This window comes from Capricornis sumatraensis, chromosome 3, assembly GCF_032405125.1.
Source record: "Capricornis sumatraensis isolate serow.1 chromosome 3, serow.2, whole genome shotgun sequence".
Taxonomy (NCBI): Eukaryota; Metazoa; Chordata; class Mammalia; order Artiodactyla; family Bovidae; genus Capricornis; species Capricornis sumatraensis.
The window spans coordinates 139,869,672-139,896,000 of record NC_091071.1 but is presented as its reverse complement, the minus strand read 5'-3'; the positions used below and the strand labels follow the sequence as shown (position 1 = coordinate 139,896,000).

Genomic DNA, 26,329 nt, shown 5'->3' with positions numbered 1-26,329 from the left:
TGGATACTTGAGTAAAAGTACAAAGACTACAAATAAATATTCCTAATGACACAGCTGTTGAGTGGTGCCAAGAATATTGGACCACTGACTTTGTCTTATGTTCTAATTAAAAGATACAGAAATATTTACAGTGGTGGTGATGGATGGGGGTTATGAGGTCAGGTTAATTTTTAGAAAGTTCTTAACAACTCTACACCACTTCAAATACTTAGATATATCTCCCATCTGAGATAACAAAGGTAGTGTTTAGCTCTAAAAGATTATTTTTATTGTTTGAGGCTTAATTGATTTAAACAATATGATTATTGCTTTTAAAGAGATCATAAATCTTAATAAACCAGACATGTCACCAATTTGTGGCCCCTTAGATTCATTTTGGAGATACTATTTAATTGTCCAGGATTGAAGAGGAATGTTTTTCAGCACTTGACAGCCAGCATATTTTCTTAACTATATTTCCTAGACCAGGCTCCTTAAAGAGACAGACTTTATGTTGAACTTTGAATGAAAGGGTAATTAGTTGGGGAGAAAATAAAAGATTGTGTCAAGTATATGGGCATGAGGGAAAGTTAACGAGAGGAAAAATAGGTGAGGGAAACCCTTTAGGAGAGATGGCAGAAGTGCCTGGAGATGTTTGTAGTCTTCCCTGGCAAGTTTCATGTAAATTATGGTGAGATAAGGACTGGTTAAAAAAGCTGTTTGGTAACCTTGGCATCATCTTGCCTGCATATGACGTTTCTTACATACTTCTTGATCCTATGAAAGTAACTACTGCAGGGAGATTTTGGTGAACTGAATTTGTGCTGCAAGACTTGGATTATCTTGTTTTCTATCAACTTATGCCTTTGGAGCCTATCATAGAAGTTGCAGATATGGCAGTAATAGATTTGAATTTTTTTTCTTTTTTAGAGACTAGGTCTTGGATTGGGGCTTCCTTGGTGGCTCAGATGGTAAAGAATCCACTTGCAAGGCAGGTGACCCAGGTTCGATCCAGTATTCTTGCCTAGAGAATTCCATGGACAAAGGAGCCTGGCCAGCTACAGTCTTTGGGGCACCAAGAGTCAAACATGACTGAGCAAATAACACTAATAACCCTGGGTCTTGGATGATGGTTTTTAATAAGTATGTTTCAACAAGAGGGCTATGAAGAGAATGGAGAGAGCATATTAAAATATTTCAGAGTGATCAGTTCAAAACCAAATTCAAGTGATATTTGTTAGAAAACTCAAAGAAGCCATGCATTTTGAAATCAGGATATTAGAGAGCCTTCACAAAACTCATCTGTGACTCATAAATAATAAGAAATTCACTTTGCACTTGGGCACCTTTCCTTCTCACTGCTAACGTTAGTAGATTTTTGAGATGGTGGAGGCTGATACAGTGTCTCAAGCCTTAAGCTGTACTGTAAGCTCAGGCTGAGCAAAGCCTCGTTTCTCCAAGGTGAGGTACCAGACAGCCATGATTTATGTCATTAAATTGACATCTGCTGACTCCAGTTTGGAGTTTACTGGCTAGAGTGTCTTTGGGACAGAGTAAATCTCTATTTCTGGTAGAAAAACAAATATTCAAACTATATCAAAATTGACAATCTGGAGACGTTCCTAGTTTGCTGATGGGTATTTCTTTTTTCTTTCTTTCTCATTTGAAATAATTTAGACTTAACAGAAGTTGAAAAAATTGTACATAGAATTCCTATATACATATTCCCAGTTTACTTTGAGATTACATAACTGTAGTACAAGTCCTCTGGAGGAGGGCATGGCATCCCCACTCCAGTATTCTTGCCTGGAGAGTCCCATGGACAGAGGACCCTGATGGACTATGGTCCACAGGGTTTCAAAGAGTTGAACACTACTGACGTGACAGCATGCACACATGCATGCATGCAAATCTCTGGTTCTGATAGAAAAACAGACATTCAAACTCTGTATCAAAATTTGCAGTCTGGAGACACTCCTGGTTTGCCAGTCGGTATTTCTTTTTTCTCTCTATTTGAAATTATTTACATTTACAGAAGTTGCAGAAATTGTACATAGAGTTCCTGTATACATATTCCTAGCTTACCTTCATATTACATAACCACAGTACAGATATCAGAATAAGAAATTAACACTGATAAAATACCATGAACTAAATCTATACACTTTATTTGAATTACATTGTTTTCCCACCCCTGTTCTTTTTCTCATCCAGGATCCAGACAGGGATCTGTTGCATTTAGTTATCTTATTGTCTTAGTGTCCTCCAGTATGTGACAGTTTCTCAGTCTTTGTTCCTCATGACCTTGGTACTTTTAAAGAATACTGGCCAGTTATTTTGTAGAATGGCCCTCAGTTTGTATTAGTCTGATGTTTTCTCATGATTAGATTGAGGTTATGGAACTTTTGGCAAAGAGTGGCATAGAGTAATGTTGTGCCCTTTTCAGCCTATTGTACCAGTGGAATATGATATCAATATGCTGCTAAATTTCATCATATGGTTAAGATGGTGCATGCCAGGTTTCTCTGCTATAAAATTATTATGTTTTGTCTTTATAATTAATGTCTTATTGGGGGGGATACTTTGAGACTAGACAAATATCTTGTTTCTCATTATACCTTCATCTATTAATTTTAACATCCATTGGTGATTCTTGCTGGAAGTCATTATTTCTTTGTTATTTGACTAGTAGTGATCTTCTATTTCCATCAATACTTCTATGTTTATTAATTGTCACTTAACTATAAGGAGCTGATCTGTCTCCTCCATTTTTTTATTCAACCATTTTTTTATGTCACTGAATTTCTTATATATTAATTTTATTCCATGGGTTAGAATCTGTTATTATCATTATTCATTTTTATTGCTCAAATTCCTAGATTTGGGCTTTGAGAACTCCTTCAGGTTGGCTCATGTGTCTTTTTGACATACACTCATCACTTTATGAGCACTTCTTTACCTGATAGTACAACAAGGTATTGCAGACTCATCTTTATTTTCTTTGCCTCAGGCCTTCCAATCAACTTTTTCCTCCCGGGTTCTCTTTATTGGAAAATGATATTTAGAAACCAAGATCTTGATGCCAAGTGTGCTAACTACTACTGGGGTGTCTTTGCTTGTGGATTCTTCTGATTGACAGAGCCAGGAAGTACATACCTGTATACACATACATGCAAACACACCTTTGTTACTATATATATCTCTGTGTGTATATGTATTGAAATCTCTAAATAAATACTGAAACCACAAATTCCAATTGAACATCATAGGTGTTTCTTAAGGGACTTCTTGTAATTATTTTTTTAAAGTATGGGAGATAAATTATCTCTTTTGCTTGGAAATAATCTAACAATGAAATAAATACTCCTCATCCTTAACATTTTATTCTCCAGCACTCCTGATGAGTTTCTAATTGACAAAATCTTCTTTTCTATCTAAGCTTCATCACCAGCAGATATTACAAGAAGTAGATTTCTCAAGACGACAATATTCCATAATGATTTCAGAGGGCTATCCAGCATGTTTTGATGGGTTCTCATGCTTCTGTAGCTCTCAGATGGAATAGAATGCCTTGTATTAGGACTGCAAGAGATAGCCTCTCTTAGTGATCCAGATTTTCCCATATTTAAGTGATGAGAAGTATCTCCATCCTTAGATGATTAGTATGATCCATGTGTTCTGGGATTCAAACGAGGGCATACTGGATAGGTTAATTTTTATCCTCCCTGAAGAGTGTGTAAATGCATTTAGAATATCTCAGTTCCTCAGAACTTTGAATATGAAGAGATCTGAGCCTCCTATTAGTAACAATCACAGTTTGTTAGTGACTTTTGAACCTTTGAGCTAAAAACCATACAAGAGGATAGGGCATCCAAAAGCCCTATCGATAGACACTGGTGACTGTGAAATAGTTCCTATGTGTGAGGACCTGTCCCAAGGACCTCTTCTAACCCATGATTCAGCTGACTTCCCCCTGGAACATATTTGTATCTCAAAGGTCTGGTTCTACTCTTTGAACAAAGCTAAAGGAGGATTATGTTCTAGAAGACATGTATTAGTGGTCATATCTAGCTTCAGCGTAGTCCAGAGTAAGGTCAGCAGGTAGCTTTTGTACAGTGGAGTGGAATAGAATGATTAATAGTATATAGTTGATTTATCTTTGATTGATAGACATTATGTACCTGATGGGTGCCAGACACGGTTCTTGGTAGGTGATGGTTTAAAAAGAGAAGGGGAGGCTAAAGGGAGGTTTTTTGGGGGTAATATAATTCAGAAGTGAATTGACTGGGGCTGAGACTGGGGGTTTTGATACTGGAAAGAAGTAAATGATAATTTTTAGCAATGAGATGGAAAAAGGAAAGGAAAAATCTTTGAAACATAGAATTCAGAAAAGGGACAAATAAGGATAAGAAAAATTTCTAGACCGGAGAAGGTGGAAGTATTGGTTTTAGATATAGAGTGGTGGGAAGCTACTCAGCAAGAGCTATTATTTAATCAATAAGCAAAATAGAATCAAGCTTAGTTTTCCAATAAGCTTTCCTTGATTAACACCTCCATAACATAAGAGTACAGAATTCATTGTCCACTCATCCCTTAAGAACTTGTCAACATACTTTATTGTTATATTATCTGGTATCACTTTGCTTGTAAATTCATGTAAATTTTAGCTTGTAACTGTTTATTCTGTATGTATGTCACATGGATCTGTTACTGTGTCATCCTCTAACACAGAAAGGCTTGTACCTTGCTGTGAACACAGTCGTTGAATGAACACTTGTGACATGAGTATTGAATGAAGATTGGAACCATTCATTAGTTTATACTATTAAAAATCAGCAGTGAGACCCAAAGGTGATTCATCGTTAAAAATCTGCTTTTCTTATTCAGTAATGCAGTTTTACCAGAAGGCTGATTAAAAACCAATCTTTTGAAATGTCACCAAAATAAAATCGTTGACAGATACAACACAACCAGGTATATCATTAAAATATATTCTTAACAGAATAAAAGCCTAGAATCAGAACACTGGTTGAAAACATAGAAGTGCTTGAGAGCCAGAGAATTAGGAGCTAGTCAGATTTTACATTTGCCAGCAGTGTTTCTTTGTTGAAGCCCCAGAAGTTACAACAAATTGAACTGATGGCATAAGTTAGGACTGGGCTTCCCAGGTGGCACTATTGGTAAAGAACCTGCCAGCCAATGCAGGAGACATAAGAGACACGGGTTCAATCCCTGGGTCAGGAAGATCCCCTAGAGGAGGGCATGACCGCCCACTGCAGTATTCTGGCCTGGAGAATCCCATGGACAGAGGAGCCTGGCAGGCTACAGTCCATAGAGTCACAAAGTGTCAGACACCACTGAAGTAACTTAGCACACATAAGTTAGGACTATGGTTTTCTACCAGATTCTGAAAGAGCAGGATTAAGTGAGGAGAGCTTTCAGATAATAAACTTAAATATCCATTTTTGCCATAAAAACACTTCTACCATCTTACAAAGACTTACGAGCACCATGGATGAAGATTTGTTGAAACTCTGAACTTTTCTGATTATATTTTTCTTGCCTCACTTCTTTACCAGGTGAAAACTTTATATTGAAATAGATTAGTGTCTTTTTCTTTAACAATTCAAATACCTGTGTTTGAACTTATTTTTATCACGTAGACAGAGATGTCAGACTAATGGGACTCATGCTTCTTGCCTTGCAATACGTAACGATTGTGCTTAGTGATTTGCCAAAGTCTGTTTGAAAAATGAAGTTGGACTGTGGGGAGTCTTACCTTGCTATGAAAACCTCATCTGATTTTGTTTGCTTCTTGCTTGCATAGTGGCTCCTAGGGAGGCTAAGAGCATCTCACCTACCGAATTGGATTGTGGGATGTGAGATCATTTTAACATTGAATGTTCTCAGGGAACTTGATGGTGTGAGATAGCCCTTCTGGGTTTCTAGTTCCCCATTAACTGTAGTAGTTGAGCTCATATGATGTGACCCTTTTGAACCCCTCAGAAGTGTCCAGGGAGAAAAATAACAAGGTCAGACCTTTCACCAAGAAAATTTCAGATATGAGCCAGGAAACCTCCTCTGTTCCTTCCTGTAGATTGCTCCTCTGCCTGTCAACATGTGGTCCCCTGGTGTTCTTTGCTTCTGATGGCTGTTTCTCTCGCTCCCCCCTTGCCCTCTGCAGACATGCCTTGAATTGGAACGCTACCTGCAGACGGAACCCAGGAGGATCTCAGAGACCTTCGGTGAGGACTTGGACTGTTTCCTCCGTGCTTCTCCTCCCCCGTGCATCGAGGAGAGCTTCCGGCGCTTAGACCCCCTGCTGCTCCCCGTGGAAGCGACCATCTGCGAGAAGAGCTCGGCCGTGGACATTCTGCTCTCTCGGGACAAGTTGCTATCTGAGACCTGCCTCAGCCTCCAGCCAACCAGCTCTTCTCTAGACAGCTACACAGCCGTCAACCAGGCCCAGCTCAACGCAGTGACCTCATTAACGCCCCCATCGTCCCCTGAGCTCAGCCGCCATCTGGTGAAAACCTCACAGACTCTCTCAGCCGTGGACGGCACAGTGACGTTGAAACTGGTGGCCAAGAAGGCTGCGCTCGGCTCAGTCAAGGTGGGAGGGGTGGCAACAGCGGCGGCAGCCGTGGCGGCAGCTGGGACAGTTAAGAGTGGACACAGCGACAGTGAGCAAGGAGGGGTAGGGGCTGAGGCGTGCCCCGAAAACAAGAAGAGGGTTCATCGCTGTCAGTTTAACGGGTGCCGGAAAGTTTATACAAAAAGCTCCCACTTAAAGGCCCACCAGAGGACTCACACAGGTAGTGGTACAAGTTGGCCGCACGTGGTTTCTTCGTTTTCGTCCTTTAGCCTTGTGGGGGGAAGGGCTTCTCTCTGCTCCGAGAAGTGGCATCCATGCCAATGAGGAGGTGTAGAGAGGCAGGCGGGCCTGGGAGGGAAGCCCAGCGACTCACCCGTTAACCTTAGGATCTCCAGGTGTCCCGGGCATCAGACGTGGGTTTGCCACTCGCTGGCTCGGAGATCCTTCCAGAGGGCAGGGCCAGCCTTGGTGTAGTATCAGACGCTGCTGAGGAGGCCTGAACAGGGGTTCTGGTGGTGTGACTCACAGCCGTACGTGATGTATGCACCTGTCACTTCCCTGACACTTTTCGTTGTTTTATCGGTGTGATTCCGCCGTTTTTGATGAACACTCGAATCTGAGAAGTTACCTTGGAGAGAATTGCAATTGAACAAGGTAGCCAGGGTGTCCCTATTTACTCTTTTCCCAGCATCCCTGATTTTTCATCAAAGTCACCAACAGCAGGAGGGTTTCAGAGTTCATTAGATGTGATCATTCTGTAATTAATTGGCATCTCCTCTTTTGCATTGTTCTGTGGCGCGTGCTTTATGGAGAGATGGCAGAATTGCTTTTTAACGAGCTTGTTACTGCGAAGTTGCTAAAGTGATTACATTGCTGTGTGTGTGGTAAGGGCGGTGGGGACCGGCAGGGACCGTACAGTTTACTCAGGACTTCTGTGGTGACTCCCAGGACTCATACTGATCTTGGGAGCAATGGGATAATTTAGAAGAGTGGGGTTTGTGAAGGAAAGAATGAGATTAGCATTTTCCTTGAATCTGGTCTTTGTCCTCTGCTTTGAGGCAGAAACTTAGGGCTGGTGTCTCTTCTTGGGCTTAGCATTGTAGGAGCAATTACTGTCATTAGTGGTTTTTAAATGAGTCCCTGAAAGTATATTGCCAGTATGGTTTTTTCAATCTGCGTGCACAATACCAACTGAACTGGGAAGAGCTCCGAAAGTGTAAGTAGCAGAATCAGAGTGTTGCTGGGAAGAAATGGGTGATTAGATCTAGGCTGGGAGATGTGTCTGGAGAGAGTTCTTCTTGGGCTTGCTGCTTGCCTTGTGGGTGCTCTGGGGTGACTTGCGGGATGGGTCACCAGAGAAGTGTGCAGTGCGAGGATCAGTGGTTGGAAAATGGGGAAACCTAGGCTGTAGTTCTAGTGCTGTCCCTCACTAGCTTTGTCTCCCTGAGCACATCCCCGTACCTCCCTGGTGGCCTCATTCTCTACATCTGCCAAACAGTTTGGCTTTGGAGGCCCCCCTCAGCTCTAATGTTCTTGGGGGAGGCGGTTTTGGGAAATGTCTTTGAGTAGAACAGAGGAGCTTCCCTGAAATAGGGGTGTATAATGTGTGTCTAGAAACCATCACCACCTTGAATTTCAAAGTCATTCCCATGGGAGGATGATAGCGGACAGTGTTTGCTCACAGCGTAAGACTTAGGCACATTCTCCTCTCATTTCAAACTGACTTTTGCTTGTGGTCCTTGCTTGCTTCATGGAAAGTTATCCAAAGGTTACTTTTGAACCCGTGGCTCAGGTTCAAGTCCCATTCGTGGTTCCTTTTGGAGTTTGAGTTCGAGTCCTCTAGTTCACGTACTTCAAGGCAAAAGCTTCCTGCTACTGTCAGCTTTTTCTTTTTTTCACCTGTCTGGTATTGTTCTGGAGGTTAGTTTTATTTATTTGTCTTTCTCAAATCAGTGAGTAAAGTAACTAGAAGACATTGCAGTGCTCCCAGACTTCAGCCATGACTCATCTCTTGTTCCCCCCAGGAAACCAGAGAAGGCAGGATGAGGCGAGAAGGTTGAGCTTTGTTGAGGGTATGGAATTCATGATGATGAGCACATTTTTTAAATTATTGACATGAAGACAGGCTATGTCCTGCCTAGTTTGGAGGCTGGGCATCTCTGGGAAAGCAGAGATTCTTTTTTTGGGGGGTGAGTCCAGAGCATTTGCTTCCTTTTCCTGACTCCTCTTTCTAATGGATGTGTTAGGAGGATAACTCTGAGAAGTGATGCATCTTCTGTGCCTTGTTTTGTGGGCATTGTCTACTCAGAGTGATTATCAAGGTGGAGCTCATTATGTTTCCCAGCACCTGCAACCACTTGCCCTATAGTGGTTTAAAGTGGAAAGAATCCTCCCTGTGGGGAATTTATCCAAGAAGGTATTTTGCATTATTGGAAAGGCAGTACTGCAGAGCGGTTAAGAGCAGGGCTTTGCAGTCAGGGAGACTCAGGTTTGAATTCTGGCTCTACAGCTTCCTAGGTTTATGACCTGGATACCTGATGCATCTTCCCTGAGTCTCAGTTTCCTCATCTGTAAAACAGGGATAATTTGCCCTCTAGATTGTTTTGAAAATTTAATGAGTAAATATATGTAAAGTGAAAGTTAGTCGCTCAGTTGTGTCTGACTCTGGGATCGCTCCTCTGTCCATGGAATTCTCTAGACAGGAGTATTGAAATGGGTTGCCATTTCTTCCTCCAGGGCATCTTCCCAACCCAGAGATTGAAACCAGGTCTCCTGCATTGCAGGCAGATTCTTTACCTTGAGCCACCAGGGAAACTCAAATATATGTAAATTGCTTGGCGGATGGTAAGAGCTCATTAAAGACAGTAATAGGGTTGGTTGTAGTCCTGACTATTGCCGATGATATTGATTAAAGATGATTTTGTGGAAAAAAAGAAAAACAGCTTTATGTAAACTAGAAATAAACCACTTAAAGTTAAATCCCACTGAAAAGCAAGAAGCTTTTCTTTCCTCACTTCCGTAATTTCAGTGTTGGGGTGGTGATGCACAGCCCCTCGTCATAGAGGATGAAGTTGGACATGCAGGCATTGGCCCATTGAAGTTGGCAGTAATGTAGAGCACAGCTTTCCTAAAACAACACCGGAAGCACTGACCTTGCACCCTCTAGAAGCATTTTGCCAGTAAAACCTTCTGCAGAGACAAACATGGAGGGAAAAGTAGGTGCTATAAGAAAGAGAAACAGACAGGAGGGGAGGCAGAAGTGGAGATGGGCAATGAGGAAAGGGAATCTGAATTAATTTGGATTAAATAGATGAGAATCAGAAGTATTTATTTGGAATTGGTGTGAAGGGGGCACAGGGGAACTGAAAACAAAAGTGATAATTTATGTGGTGTGGATGAACTAAGAATAATGAAAAAAGCATGAAGGATGGGATCAAATTAAGTGCAAACATATCAAGGAAGTGGACTAGCAAAAGCTTGGGGGCAAAGGTATATGGTGATGAGAATTCAGGTTGGAGATGAGGCCACTGATAGAAAGAAATGAATAAGGGAGGGCTGCTGACCAAGTGTTGAAATGAAGCTCTGGTTGGATTCAGGCAAGCTGTTTTAACACAGGGCTCACTTTAATTCAATGAAAATATTTTCTTATCTTTCAGCTGGGGAAGTGTTTTGGGACATAAAAAGAGAGAGAGAGGAAAAAAAAATCCAAGAGAAAGAGAGGAAATACTGGCATTTTGTTCTCTGGAGTTATATATATGCTCTATCTCTTCTATATGGTAATATGTTGAAAAAGAGACACACTTGCAAAAATGAAATAAACTGTGTGGGTCTCAGTCTATGCATAAAGAAAGACAATACATTGTTGGTAACATGGATTTCCTTGCAATGAATAATTTTTAAAAGTGTTATTCATTTCATCTTTATATAGATAGAATTTACTGAGCTGGAAAAGATATGCTGCTGCTGCTGCTTTTTTTGTCCTTCTGTGCCTGTTTTTTTGAGGATGCTGAATCCTTCAAACTTTTTGCCCTGGAGGATGTTAGGCAATGAGGTGATTTTTCTTTTTTTCAGGTAGCAGATGTTCAAATTGGTAGCTAGGGCACAAATACTGGTTGCCCAAGGAGCTGAAGTGAGGGATGGGGGAGCCAGGCTGGGGGTAGCTGAAGATGAGGCAGGGGCTGGGACAAAGGGAATATTGTGAAGTAGCAGAATCTAAGTGAAAGGAAGCATATAAAAATGGACATATGGTTTATTCATTGGGAAGAGCACTTAGTGCTGGCATGAGGGTAAAAATGTGCTTTAGCAGCCAAGCCATTACAGACCTTTCTCTTCCACTGTTTTCTGGTCTTTGTATGACATATTTTTCTTTCTCAATAAGTCAACCATTATGTTTACAGTTTTATTTGTCCTCTTGGAGACAGCTAATTAATCCTAAAATTTTGTTGCAAGGAAATCCCTCACTTTCAGGTTTTAAAATACTACTTCATTATGTTTATTTTCAGCAAAAATCAATTTGTTTAAATTCTGGTAGTTTCTATTCAAAAAAACAAAGAATAATTTTCCACATTTCTTCTTGATCATTTCTGAGAAGGAAAAAAAGCCTGTGATTGAAATGGAGTACTATGTTAAGTGAGCAGACTTCTCTAATATGAAAATTCATATAAAATCATGTTCACATTTACACTGTTAAGGTGAGTCATGTTGGTAAAGTCAGGACAAAGGCCAGCAGTGAAATCTTTCATTGTTGGTCATAGAGGAAGGAGCAAAGAGGCCACGTCCTGTCTTCTGCTACTTGGACAAGGGCTCTCCATAGACTGGAGTTGCTTTTGCCTAATCCATGGGTGGTGATAGAACATTCTAGGTTTCGCACTGAAAGATGTAACGGTATGCTTTTTAGGTGAAAAGATAAAATGACCATGCAGTTTACTTAGCATTTGATACCTACTTTGAGGCAGGTCATAATGAATCATAATGTGGCACAATCGCTAAGTTTAATTAGGATTTAGGGAAATAGTTTATTTTTAAATGGAAAGGTGGCTAAAAAGATTATGAACAAAAAGATGGGTATCAGTTCAGTTCAGTTGCTCAGTCATGTCCAATTCTTTGTGACCCCATGGACTGCAGCACACCAGGCCTCCCTGTCCATCGCCAACTCCTGGAGTTTACTCAAACTCATGTCCATTGACTCCGTGATTCCTTCCAACCATCTCATCATCTGTCATCCCCTTCTCCTCCCACCTTCAGTCTTTCCCAGCATCAGGGTCTTTTCAAATGAGTCAATTCTTCACATTAGGTAGCCAGAGTATTGGAGGTTCAGCTTTAGCATCAGTCCTTCCAATGAATGTTCAGGACTGATTTCCTTTAGGATGGACTGGTTGGATCTCCTTGCAGTCCAAGGGACTCTCAAGAGTCATCTTCAACACCACAGTTCAAAAGCATCAATTCTTCGGTGCTCAGCTTTCTTTATAGTCCAACTCTCACATCCATACATGACTACTAGGAAAACCATAGCTTTAACTAAACGGACCTTTGTTGGCAGAGTAATGTCTCTGCTTTTTAACTTGCTGTCTAGGTTGGTCATAACTTTCCTTCCAAGGAGTAAGAATCTTTTCATTTCATGGCTGCAGTCACCATCTGCAGTGATTTTAGAGCCCCCCAAAATAAAGTCTCTCACTGTTTCCATTGTCTCCCCATCTATTTCCCATGAAGTGATGGGACCACATGCCATGATCTTAGTTTTCTGAATTTTGAGCATTAAGCCAGCTTTTTCACTCTCCTCTTTCACTTTCATCAAGAGGCTCTTTAGTTCTTCATTATTTTCTGCTCTAAGAGTGGTATCATCTGCATATCTGAGGTGATTGCTATTTCTCCTGGCAATCTTGATTCCAGCTTGTGCTTCATCGAGCCCAGCATTTCCCATGATGTACTCTGCATATAAGTTAAATAACCAGGGTGACCATGTACAACCTTGACATACTGCTTCTCCTATTTGGAACCAGTCTGTTGTTCCATGTCCAGTTCTAACTGTTGCTTCCTGACCTGCATACAGATTTCTCAGGAGGCAGGTCAGGTGATCTGGTATTCCCATCTCTTGAAGAATTTTCCACAGTTTGTTCTGATCCACACAGTCAAAGGCTTTGGCATAGTCAATAAGGCAGAAATAGATGTTTTTCTGGAACTCTCTTGCTTTTGTGATGCTCCAGCGGATATTGGCAATTTGATCTCTGGTTCCTCTGCCTTTTCTAAATCCAACTTGAACATCTGAAAGTTTACGGTTCACATACTGTTGAAGCCTGCCTTGGAGAATTTTGAGCATTACTTTTCTAGCTTGTGAGATGAGTGCAATTGTGTGGTAGTTTGAGCATTCTTTGGGATTGGAATGAAAACTGACCTTTTTCCAGTCCTGTTGCCACTGCTGAGTTTTCCAAACTTACTGGCATATTGAGTGCAGCACTTTAACAGCATCATTTTTAGCATCATTTGAGCTATTGAAATAGCTCAACTGGAATTCCATCACTTCCACTAGCTTTGTTCATGGTGATGCTTCCTAAGGCCCACTTGACTTCTCATTCCAGGATATCTGGCTCTAGGTGAGTGATCACACCATCATGATTATCTGGGTCGTGAAGATCTAGTTTGTACAGTTGTTCTATGTATTCTCGCCACTTCTTCTTAATATCTTCTACTTCTGTTAGGTCCATACCATTTCTGTCCTTTATTAAGCCCATCTTTGCATGAAATGTTCCCTTGGTATCTCTAATTATCTTGAAGAGATCTCTAGTCTTTCTTCTTCTATTGTTTTGCTCTATTTCTTTGCACTGATCACTGAGGAAGGCTTTCTTCTCTCCTTGCTATTCTTTGGAACTCTGCATTGAAATGGGTATATTTTTCCTTTTCTTCTTTGCCTTTCGCTTCTCTTCTTTTCATAGCTGTTTGTAAGGCCTCCTCAGACAGCCATTTTGCCTTTTTGCATTTCTTTTTCTTGGGGATGGTCTTGATCCCTGCCTACTGTAGAGTGTCAGGATGGGTATAGTGTTTAAGAGATAAACAGAAGTGCTTTAATGAAAGCTTGAACTATATTTTATTTATTCAACAAACACTGATAAAAACTTGTTATATGTCAGATAATGTTCAGAGTATTAAGAAACAAAATTCAACTGAGTAAATTTTAAAGATCTCACTGGCTTTATTCAGTGATTCATGAATTGGGCAGCATCTCATCTAGCATTTATAGGAAAGAGCTGTGAAATGTTATAAGAGACTTCCCTGGTGGCTCAGATGGTAAAAACGTCTGCCTACAGTGCAGGAGACCTGGGTTCGATTCCTGGTTTGGGAAGATCCCTTGGAGAAAGAAATAGCAATCCACTCCAGTACTCTTGCCTGAAAAATCCCATGGATGGAGGAACTTGATAGGCTCCAGTCCATGGGGTCGCAAAGAGTCAGACACAACTGGACGACTTCATTTTCTTTCTGATATGCTATGCAAAGTGAAAGACTTTTATAGGCAGAAACCTGGACACGGAAGTTATACCAGGAAAGACCTGATGGTTTGTGGCAGGGTCAGCTTCCTTTAGGGAATGGTAGGGTTCTGTGAGTCAGATAACCTCACTAGTTCTGACCTGGCCATTCCAGATTGCCTGGTTTAAGATTCTATTCCTGGGAGAGGCTGAATCTATATTAAATTTACAAGTTTTAGCTTGGTGAAGTAGGGCTTGGCACAGTTCAGTTCAGTTCAGTTCAGTTGCTCAGTCATGTCCGACTCTTTGCAACCCCATGAATTGCAGCACGCCAGGCCTCCCTGTCCATCACCATCTCCTGGAGTTCACTCAAACTCATGTCCATCGAGTCGGTGATGCCATCCAGCCATCTCATCCTCTGTCGTCCCCTTCTCCTCCTGCCCCCAATCCCTCCCAGCATCAGAGTCTTTTCCAACGAGTCAACTCTTCGCATGAGGTGGCCAAAGTACTGGAGTTTCAACTTTAGCATCATTCCCTCCAAAGAACACCCAGGGCTGATCTCCTTTAGAATGGACTGGTTGGATCTCCTTGCAGTCCAAGGGACTCTCAAGAGTCTTCTCCAACACCATACTTCAAAAGCATCAATTCTTCGGTGCTCAGCTTTCTTTATAGTCCAACTCTCACATCCATATATGACTACTGGAAAAACTATAGCCTTGATTACACAGACCTTTGTTGGCAAAGTATTGTCTCTGCTTTTGAATATGCTATCTAGGTTGGTCATAACTTTCCTTCCAATTTCATGGGCTTAGCACAAGTGACTCCATTTGGGCCAGTTGTGTCTTTTTTAGTAATTCTCCTATTTTGATCAGACTTAGCCTCAGAGATGTGATAAAAATTTAAGGTATCAAATGCCACTCCCAGCCACTGCTCTGAAGATCTCCTAGTTTTTGCTGATTCCCTGTGTGCTATTCACAGATCATGACTTAAGGTTCACATGTTTTAAGTTGATCATTCTCTTCATCCGTTTTCTGACATTTCAGTCTTAGGGTATCGTTTGGTGGTTAGTGGCTACAAACATGCACTTAAACATGCATTTAAAGTGCACCAGAAAGACTATTATGATTATTATAAGCAAGACAATTCCCAGTGTCTGGAGTGCACTTCAGAGCCATGGTCCCCAAGACCCATGCCAGTCAAAACTAAATATGTCAAAGAAAGATCTTGTTAAAGCAGTCACTTTCTAAAGCCAACCAGCTTGTTCAGTGATTTTATGAAGCTGAGTTTCAGCTTCCCCAGAAAGGTTAATGCAGGTGCAGCAAGTGGTATTGGATGCAGCACAGACACCTTCTTGTTAAGCTTCAAGATAATCAACAGCTATCCCATCATTAAGAGCAACATTGGTCAGAAAGTCTAAGGAGTTTTCTTGGGCAGCTTTAGCAGTGGATTCTGTGTTAATGACGGTTTCTGATCATTTGTACTCACTCCTAACCTGGAAAGTAGTTTTCAATCTGTGAGTTGGTAAGATCCCCTGGAGGAGAGCATGGCAACCGATTCCAGCATTCTTGCCTAGAAAATTCCATGAACCTGGCAGGCTGTAGTCCATAGGGCTGCAAAGAGTCAGACATGACTGAAGCAACTGAGCATACACACACACACAGGCGTAGAGAGACAACCTAAGAGGCATTGCCTGGTTACACACCAGCCATCAAGGCATGTATAAGCCCAAGGAGAATGATAATCAACAGACAAAGATTAATCATGTTGGGGCACAAACCATTCCTACTGATGGATTCATTTGCAGGAATTTGTTACATTTGCCCATTCAAACCAGGAGTCAGTTAGGTTTTCAGTGTATTTGGAAAGTAAATCTAGCTCAAAATAAAATGTTGTTCTAAATTTCTGGCAAAGATGGGTGCTGCTGGTAAGATCTTTTCATGACTGGGGAAGAATCATAGTTAGATAATCATAAGAATACGGGAGTGCAGATATACTGTGATTTCTCTAGGCATTGTATCTAGTTGTGTCTAGTGCACCTATGATAAGAGAAAAGTAAAAACGAGGCACTAGTTGTTCTGGCCATAAAAATCAGACCCTCTAAATGATTTCTAAAGGAGTTTCAATTGTAGTTTACAGGACATTCGGAATAGATGAAAAAGTGGTCATAGGGAAGACCAGTGGTTCTCTAGTATTATGGATAGATTGGTATTTTTAATGGCAGATCCAGTAGTCTAAAAGGTTATCCCCCTTAGTAATGGCCTGGGAGATATGGATGATAGTGTTACCTTTTCAGGATAGTGCCAAAGTAAAAGAAAGAAAAGAAGAAAAGGTTTTTGTTGTTTAGTTAAAGTATGAAGTCTTGATCCAGCATCTTGGGTGGAGGCAGTCTACATTGATTTCAGGTACTTCTCTTCCTAGTCAGTTTTATTTGCATGCCTCCAGAGTTTGCCCAATTCTAGATGCCATGTGGAGCCTTCTTCAGCTGTAAGATATATACTCAAGGTTTATTACTTTCTAGTTTTGTAGCAGTGTCAGTGGTCAGGAGCACTTGGTAAAGTCCTTTCCATGAGTCTCATTTTTGCAAAAATATTAGAGAAAACAGTAGCTGTCTGTAAGTTACAAAAAACTTTAAAATGCCCATTGTTGAAGATCTGATGCCAACTCATTTGCTAAAGAAGTATATTTATTTCTGTGATATACAGCATTTTAAGATAGTAACTAAAATTGTGACTGATAATATTTTACCAGAACATATGAGAGTTCCAGGAATGTTATACAGTTTCTGGAACACTTGTAACATATACCTATACAAGTACAAAATAAAGAAGACTTAATATTACCTATTTGACAGTGCTTCTTCGTTAATTTAACACAGTAAATAAGCCTATTTAGTTTAATATCTCTTTTTTTTATAAAGAGAGAGAACAAATCTCTTGAGATGTTCCAGGGGCCCTCTAGAAAATTCCAAAAATATTTGAAGTCAAAAAACTTCATTTAGAATTTGGTTTGGGGGAAGTTTGTCAAAAATATCCATTTAATAAAATGACAGTAGATATTGTTAAAGGCAAAACAGAAAGTTACATAATTGTGAGCAAATCTTAGCTCTTTAATTTTGAGAAGATTGGGTTTTCTTAAGTAAAAGACCTGATAAAGACAGTGTGAAGCACAATAAGTTATTTTGGTATGACATAAAATCTTCACTGTTCAGGCAGATTACTTAAAAAATAAAGAAAATTTCACAGTCTGTTATCAAATGTAGACCAAAAGTTCAGCAACACCTTAGTAATGTTAACAGAGAGAATAAAATTCTAATTTTGCACCAGTGTACTTTTGATAGTAAAACTCATTTTTTAAACAATTAAGTAAATTTATTTTAATCTTAGCCATCCTGACTACATATAAAACCAAGATTCCTCTTACACAAACTGTCTACAATTTTGTTCCATTTTTTTTCTCTTTCTTATTCTAAAACAATGAGTCATTGCCTTACCTACTCTTCATACACAGTTATTTTCCTTCACCTTTATTTTTCTAAGTAGTTCTAACTACATACTTGATTAGAATGACTCTTAGAATGGTTAATTCATAGTGAAAACTGAGATGTAGGAAGTTGTGGACTATCTCTGGGCTATCTCTTACATGGGCATTCTGTGGATTGGAAAATTTAGAAATACATGTCATAATTTCTAGAAATACACATCATAATTTCTAGAAATACATTCTTCCTCATAATAAATTTTCCAGTGTGGCAAACAAACAAACAAAAAGTTTACTAATAAACCCAAATATCTTAAGTTTCTCAGTAATAGGAAGCCAAAAGTAGATAAACCTACATTCAGGACTAATGTTCCAATATTTATTTGGAAACAATCTAGGTATTCAATTAAATATTCATCATTTAAATTAATATAGAAAAACTCTAAGGTTTAAAGTTACCAAAAAACATTGGGGAATATATTTAAATAAACATACCATAAACTATAGTTATTACTGGAAAGTGGAAATACTTATCACACTTATATCTATTCAAATCACTTGCTCTTAATAGTTATGTTTAGATTACTCATGAAAATTTTAGTATACCAAATTTTTTTTCTTGGTGAAAAATTCTGTAATAGAGATAACCCAGGTAGAATAAAAATGGTATGCCTGCATTATTTTCAGTGTTGATAACTTTATAGACATGTCTATTTTAATTAAACCAACAAACTTAAACTACCCTTTATTTAGTGGAGATAGTACTAGGTCTTGTGAACTTGAAACATTTGGGATAGTTTTTTTTATTTCTGAGACTATACTTCATTTATGTAGCATTTGTTTGTTTTAAAAGCAATTGAATAAAGCCCTTTACAAATTAATTTTAGCCTTACTATCCAAAGGTAGATAATACCACACATGTATAACACATATACAGTTGACCTTTGAACAATGTGGGGTTAAAGAGAGCTGACTCTCTGCATAGTCTAAAATCTGTGTATAACTTATGGTCTGCCCCCTCTACATGGTTCCAGTATATCCGCAGATTCAACTAAGTGCAGGTCATGTAGTACTGTAATACCAGCTATTGGAAAAAACCTATGCATAAGTGGATCCACACAGTTCAAATCTGTGTTGTTCAGGTGTCAACTGTGTGTGTAGATACACATACAGACAGGTCGGTTCAGTTCAGTCGCTCAGTCGTGACTGACTCTTTGTGACCCCATGGACTGCTGCACACCAGGCCTCCCTGTCCATCGCCAACTCCTGGAGTTTACTCAAACTCATGTCCATTGAGTTGGTGATGCCATCCAGCCATCTCATCCTCTGTTGTCCCCTTTTCTTCCTGTCTTCAGTCTTTCCCATCATCAGGATCTAGCTTCCATTCTCAAATTTTAGCCACAAATCAAGTACAATAATATAAAACTCACTAGTTATATAAAATAAGTTGGATCCAAATTGTGTATTTGCCAGGTAAAATAAATTATGGCTCAAGTGGCTAAAGCTTTTTACTAATATTGGTGGAGAAGACAATTAAGGTTTTTCATTTGTCTTAAGTTCCAAATAACTCCATACCCCTCCCCCCCTTTTTTCCTTTAATAGGAATTACCTCCCTGGAGTTTTCATTTAAAAGAGATGGCCTAGATAAGATTTCCTAGAGATGACCAGGTAGAATATTTACATCTAAAAGCCCAGGGAAAGAATGCAAGTTCCTCCTAGAAGGACTCTTATTTCCAAAGGCCAGGATTGGGGAACCTGCAGTCTTTTGAGATGAATAAGAAAGGTTTGGGGATTGGACTTCATATTGTTTCTAGAGCTGCATTTCTGGTTTTGCAAAAATTTGTAAGATGTAGACAGTTGCTTTTAATTTCTATTTCTCTAAAGAAGTTATAGCCTAAATGATTTTATTAAGGGGTTGATTTGCTTATCCAACCACATTATGTTCAATTTACTTTTTTTATATTGGGGAGATTTCCAACTAAGATGGAAATGAAAATCTTTGGAACATTTTAGTAAATCTTTCCATAAAACCATCAGAATTTTTTTTTCCCTCCTTCTGGTTACATGGTTTCATTTTATCTTAGGGGAGAAGGTTTAAAATTTTTTTTCCATCAGGCTCTGAATATCAGCTTCTAGTTTGGCCAACCTCTGATCACAGAGCTGCTTAAAAAATGCTTTCAAATATCTTGTCAATTTTCAGCTGAAACAAACAATAAATATAAATAAATAAATACTGGCAGTATTGAATAATCCTATGGACTAAAGAAGTGTCCCCAAAGAGAGAGCAAAAGATATACCCTCCCAAGATCCAGAGCCAAAGATAGCCAAAGAAAAAAAAAAGGAGGAAAAAAAAATACAGTTCCCCTGAGGACTGGCCATATATTGGAGCTGCAAATGAAGTTCAACCATATTTCCGTCCAACCATATCTAACTGCAAATGGGGATATAACCTACATTTTCTGCCCAGTCATGTTTTGAGGCACCCAAATTCCGTGGTAGCTCAGTCGGTAAAAATCTGCTTGCAGTGCAGGAGATCCCAGTTCCATCTCTGAGTCAGGAAGATCCCTGGAAAAGGAAATGGCAACCCACTCCAGTATTCTTGCATAGAAAATCCTATGGACAGAGGAGCCTGACAGGCTACAGTCTGTGGGGTCGCAAGAGTCGGATACAACCTAGTAACTAAAATGAAAGTTGTTCAGTCGTGTCTGACTCTTTGTGACTCCGTGAACTGTATAGTCCATGGAATTCTCCAGGCCAGAATACTGGAGTGGGTAGCCTTTCGCTTCTCCAGGGGATCTTCTGGAGTGGGTAGCCTATCCCCTCTCCAGCAGATCTCCCAGACCCAGGAATCAAACTGGGGTCTCCTGCCTTGCAGGTGGATTCTTTACCAACTGAGCTATCTGGGAAGCCTAAACCACCACCAAATTGACAAACCAAGCTCTCAGGACGTAAAACAAGACAAGTAAGAAGGTAACAGCTGTCCTTGGGAGAGAAAGAATCAATAACCAATGTATCTGGATTTAGAAAGGAAAGGACCATGTGAAATTTTATTTTATTTATTTATTTTTTTTTTTCATGTGAAATTTTAGTTTCCTTTTTCATCTTGGCATAACAGGCATTCAGGAGAGCTGATCCTGTTAAGAATTCTCACCCTTTGCTGGTCTCCCAGTTTTCCCACAAACCCATCTGCAGGCTTCACTGGTGGCTCAGATAGTAAAGAATCTGTCTGCAATGCATAAGATGCTGATTTGATCCCTGGGTTGGGAAGATTCCTTGGAGAAGAGAATGGCTACCCACTACAGTATTCTTGCCTGGAGAATTCCATGGATAGAGGAGCCTGGCGGCCATTGTTGTAAGATATTCATAGCTTCTGGGACCACAGTTATTAGACATAAAATAAGCAGGTTTGCCAGAATGTAGTGTATTCAATTCTTTGAAACTTAAGGATCTCAGTTTTTTAAGTTAAGTCCTGGGTCTCTTGGAGCCAGAATTAATCCCTGAGAGGAATGTGGCTCTGGATTGGGGATTGTGTGGTATTTTACAGCCTACCTTGTTGTGTGGAAATTTCCTTGGGATTGGCAGGTGACCTGGTATCAGCCTAACCCATTTTGTGACCAGTTTGTCCTAACACAAGAGTCTTTTGAGGTAGGTGACAAGTGTTCTGACAGCTTTTAAGTTCTCAGCCATACCCATCAATTTTGTGACTTTGGTCTTCTGAGATTCCCATTAGCAGTAGTCTTTCAGTTCAGTTCAGTCACTCAGTCGTGTCTGACTCTTTGCGACCCCATGAACTGCAGCACGCCAGGCCTCCCTGTCCATCACCAACTCCCAGAGTCCGCCCAAATTCATGTCCATTGAGTCAGTGATGCCATCCAACCATTTCATCCTGTGTCATCTCCTTCTCCTGCCCTCAATCTTTCCCAGCATCAGGGTCTTTTCAGATGAGTCAGCTCTTCACATCAGGTGGCCAAAATATTGGAGTTTCAGCTTCAACATCAGCCCTTCAAATGAACACCCAGGGCTGATCTCCTTTAGGATGGACTGGTTGGATCTCCTTGCAGTCCAAGGGACTCTCAAGAGTCTTCTCCAACACCACAGTTCAAAAGCATCAATTCTTCTGCACTCAGCTTTCTTTGTAGTCCAACTCTCACATCCATACATGACTACTGGAAAAGCCATAGCCTTGACTAGACGGACCTTTGTTGACAAAGTAATGTCTCTGCTTCTTAATATGATGTCTAGGTTGGTCATAATTTTCCTTCCAAGGAGTAAGGCTGACTTCATTTTTTTGGGCTCCAAAATCACTGCAGATGGTGATTGCAGCCGTGAAATTAAAGGTGCTTACTCCTTGGAAGGAAAGTTATGACCAACCTAGACAGCAATAGTCTTTACATGCATATTTACATACCAGCAGTAACCAAACTGATGGTACAGTAAGCTGGCCAAGAGAAAGCTTTAGGTTCACACCTCCAGCTGTTCTCAATGAGGAACTACAGGCTAAACTAACAACCCTAACAAATGGGGACTGTGGACTAGCCAAGGGCTAGGGACTTGAGTGACCCACTGAGGCCTGGCCTGGGACCGTGGACTAACCAAGAGCTGAGGACTGACACACTGTTAGAGCCTCCTGTCAATCTCCAGGGGCTCTTCCCCACCCAGGCATCGAACCCAGGCTTCCTGCATTGCAGGCAGATTCTTAACCAGCTGGCTTCCCTGGTGGCTCAGCTGGTAAAGAATCTGCCTCATTATGGGAGACCTGGGTTCAACCCCTGGGTTGGGAAGATCCCCTGGAGAAGGGAATGGCTACCCACTCCAGTATTCTGGCCTGGAGAATTCCATGGACTGTATAGTCCCTGGGGTTGCAAAGAGTTGGACATGACTGAGTGACTTTCACTTCAGTTCTTTACCACCTGAGCCACCAGGGAAGCCCTCTGTCAGTCTAGACTGGCCCATTAACCCTAGTCTGGAAAGCTAATTAGATCAGGAGCTCAACGCAAAGAGAGTGGACCTCAGAGCCCAGAGGAACTTACCCACAGCACTTGGAAATGATAAGAAAGATAAAGAACTCAAAATTTACAGGTACCAGCCCCTGTGTTTCTTGTTCTCTGAAACTGGCTGAAGTTTCTGCTGGATCGCACCACTGCGCCCAAATTTGTTTTTTTAAAAAATTCAACTGAGTAAATTTACGATCTTATTGGCTTTATTCAGTGATTCATGAATTGAGTGGCATCCCATCTAGCAAATAGAAAGGAGCTCTGAAGAGCTGAGCAAAATGTGAGACTTCTATAGGCAGAAAATGGCAGGAAGTTATACCAGCAAAGAGCTGATTGTTTATGGCAAGGTCATCTTCCTTGCAGAAGATGGCTGGGGTCTATCAAGTGGATGACCTCAGTAGTGCTCACCAGGTAATTCCAGATTGACTGGTTTGAGATTTCATTCTCTAAGGAGGATAAAACTGTACTTTGCTGTTATTGTTATTCAGTCGCTCAGTTGTATCCAGCTCTTTGCAACCCCACTGACTGCAGCATGGCAGGCTTCCCTGTCCTTCGCTGTCTCCTGGAGTTTGCTCAAATTCATGTCCATTGAGTTGGTGATGGCATCCAGACATCTCATTCTCTGTCTCATTCATCTCATTCTCTTCTCCTCCTGCCCTCAATCTTTCCCAGCTTCATGGTCTTCACATCAGGAGACCAGAGTATTAGAGCTTTAGCATCAGTCCTTCCAATGAATATTCAGGGTTGACTTCCTTTAGGAGTCTGTACTTAAGTTAGGTATTAAGTCTTGGTTTGATGATATGGGGCTTAGCACAAATGACTCCATTTTGGCCTGCTGTCTTTTTTCTAAACAGAAGTTTTTTACGAATATAACCCTTTAGGCCATATTAATCTAATGACACTGGTACTATTCTCGTTTCACAGACGAGAGAAATGAGGCCAGGAGAGGTCAAGTAACCTGCCCAATATCACACAGCTCCTAGGTGGTTGGGCCAGGATTTGAATAAAATCCTGTTTGATTTTGTTTCTCCATTCTTAGCTTTTAACTTCTTTGCTAAGTCATAAGGGGAAATGCTGTCATTTAGATATTTTTCTTAATAACCCATTATTTAGAGGAAATGAGAAACGTATAGTTTAAATACAAATTGACAGTGCAACTACTTTAAGTATCTTCTAAACAGATAAGAACTGGGAGGATCCTTAAACATATTGCTTCATCAAGTGACTAAGAACCAGAACAAGGAAATTACGAAGGAATGATCTTCCGTTTCCAGTCCCTTTATTGTTACTGCAGTAGCTACTATTATTATGATCATTACTATGAAACCATTTTTTTTACTTTAGTATTAAAGAGACTCTTGTAACATTCTCAATTCACTCATTAAAATGATAAATGTTAGTACTCTATTCATATGAAATAATATAAACAAGCATTATCACCTGTAGGAAAAACCGAGGGCCAAAAATATGTAAATACCTTAACCCAGGCTATACAACCTGCCACTAAATTAAAATTTGTCCGATGTCCCTTCAGCTTGTATTCTATTTAGTATTAATATGGTTTAGTAGTATTCTTACTTTGTTCACTCAGCCATCTTACAATCAGGTATTAAGTGCCCGTAGATTTCAGGTGCTGTGCTATGGAATAACCAGCAGTTAAGATAGGAAGGGCTGTTCAGATAAGGAAGGCTAAAGAAACACAGGGCATTAAATGAGATTAGGGCTCCTGTTACTGGTCAGAGCAGCATGGATGATTCTGAGATACAAAGTCACTTTTCTCCTCTGGAAAGGGTGTTTTTTATTGACGCTGTTCATCTTTTAAAATTATGCCAATGTGATAATACACTAATTTATATAAATAGAAGCCCTAATTCAAGGTCAGGCATATCAGCAGGACAAAATTAAATACCTCAGTCTGGAACTGTAGGGGGCCCATCGACCACTTTCAACCTCCTCAGCGCTATAGATAAGAATTCTTTGAATTTATACAATAGCAACTGGAATAGGGCAATTTTAAGACATTAAAAGGCCTTTAATATGCTGAGACACATGGCTGCTAATGAAGTTTATCCATGTGTTGAGGCAGAAACTCATTAAACCCCTATTATGGGATGGAAACTAGCATAGGGGTTAACTGTTCAGTTCACAAGGTGGAGAGAGTTTAATAGGAGGGTTTGATAGTTTGGATTTAGCATATTCAGGGACTTAGGAGAGAGAGTTTGAAAGAAGGGGTGTGAGTGAGGTTGTGGAAAACAATTGATGGGAGAATCTTAGAGCTTCACCATATGATGATTTAGCAATATGCTAAATCTTCATACTATTTATGAAGATAAATTTAGGTAAACGTATATTGAGTCGAATGGCTTAAACTCAGCATATACACAACAAACACATTTATTTTATTATTATAATATGGTAATAAACATAGGCTTTGTAGGATGCCTATTCCAGATGTCCTTTTAATGGATAATTAGTAGTCACAAAGTGTTAAAATAAGAATTGAAGAGAAAGGAAAAACCGTGAAATAAATACTGCACCATAGACAGTATTTATGGAACACTCACTGTACTAGACACTATTCCTTCCCCATCTCGGAGAACCTCATTTTTTGACGCAAAAGCCTGAAATATGGTTTCATAAAGTCTAAATATAATATTTAGAACCTGATTTCAAAAGAGAGCATGGATTGAGGTTGGGAGGTAGGAAAAGGGAAAAGAGGAACCTCATTTTAGAAAAGGCTGTGGAAGTAATGGAATGTTATAAATTCTAAGATTTAAAAGTTAGGCCAGCTCTGTTTGCTCCAGAAGAGGAAAAGAGGGTCACGAGAAGTCTGTGCCAATGACAGATTGGCATTGGGAAGGCCAACTTAAAGTGTTGCCTTTAATAAATAAATAATGTATAGAAGTTGTTTCTAATATAATAAGAGTATTAATAACCATGATCATCAGGGTTACCCTGTGTATATTATAGTGAGAGGTTGGGCGAAAGTTAAATAGAGCCTTTGTAAAGACTGCAGGTGAAGAGAATATTGTTAAAAGCCATTGGTTGTAGGCAGTACTTCTGTCTCCTAAAGCTGAAACAGTACTGGAGTGATTCTGTTTGAATCAGGAAACCAAGGGGAGTTTAAGAAAGTCATGTGTAATAAAACCAAAACCCTTTTTTCCCTTAAACTTTGGAATAATCCTTTTGAAAAAAATTAGTTGAAATACAAGCACGGATGAAAAAATATTTGTTAAATGATGTGTCTTTCTTTGAAAAATATACATTTTCAATTCTGTAGAAATTATAGTTGAAGCCCCATAAATAGGAAACAAGCTTTTCATATAAAGAAGCTAATTTTGGGCAGCAAATGGAGCTCTGGGAGTCCAGGCTACTTTGGTTATATGTATTCAGTTCAGTTCAGTCACTCAGTCTTGTCCGACTCTTTGTGACCCCATGAATCGCAGCCCGCCAGGCCTCCCTGTCCATCACCAACTCCCGGAGTTTACTCAGACTCATGTCCATCAAGTCAGTGATGCCACCCAACCGTCTCATCCTCTGTCATCCCCTTCTCCTCCTGCCCCCAATCCCTCCCAGCATCAGAGTCTTTTCCAATGAGTCAACTCTTCACATGAAGTGGCCAAAGTATTGGAGTTTCAGCTTTAGCATCAGTCCTTCCAATGAACACCCAGGACTGATCTTTAGAATGGACTGGTTGGATCTCCTTGCAATCCAAGGGACTCTCAAGAGTCTTCTCCAACACCACAGTTCAAAAGCATCAATTCTTCGGTGCTCAGCTTTCTTCACAGTCCAACTCTCACATCCATACATGACCGCTGGAAAAACCA

General features: G+C 40.2%; 1 protein-coding gene across 3 annotated transcripts in view; it reads left to right on the top strand.

Annotated features, from left to right (window-relative positions):
* KLF7 (KLF transcription factor 7) overlaps window positions 1-26,329 on the top strand; it is a 97,560-nt gene that overhangs the window by 35,574 nt on the left and 35,657 nt on the right. For all 3 annotated transcript variants that reach the window (XM_068968821.1, XM_068968819.1, XM_068968820.1), the window contains one exon: window positions 6,164-6,794. In XM_068968821.1, coding sequence (XP_068824922.1) covers window positions 6,164-6,794 — 631 coding nt within the window. The remainder of the gene's footprint in view (window positions 1-6,163; window positions 6,795-26,329) is intronic.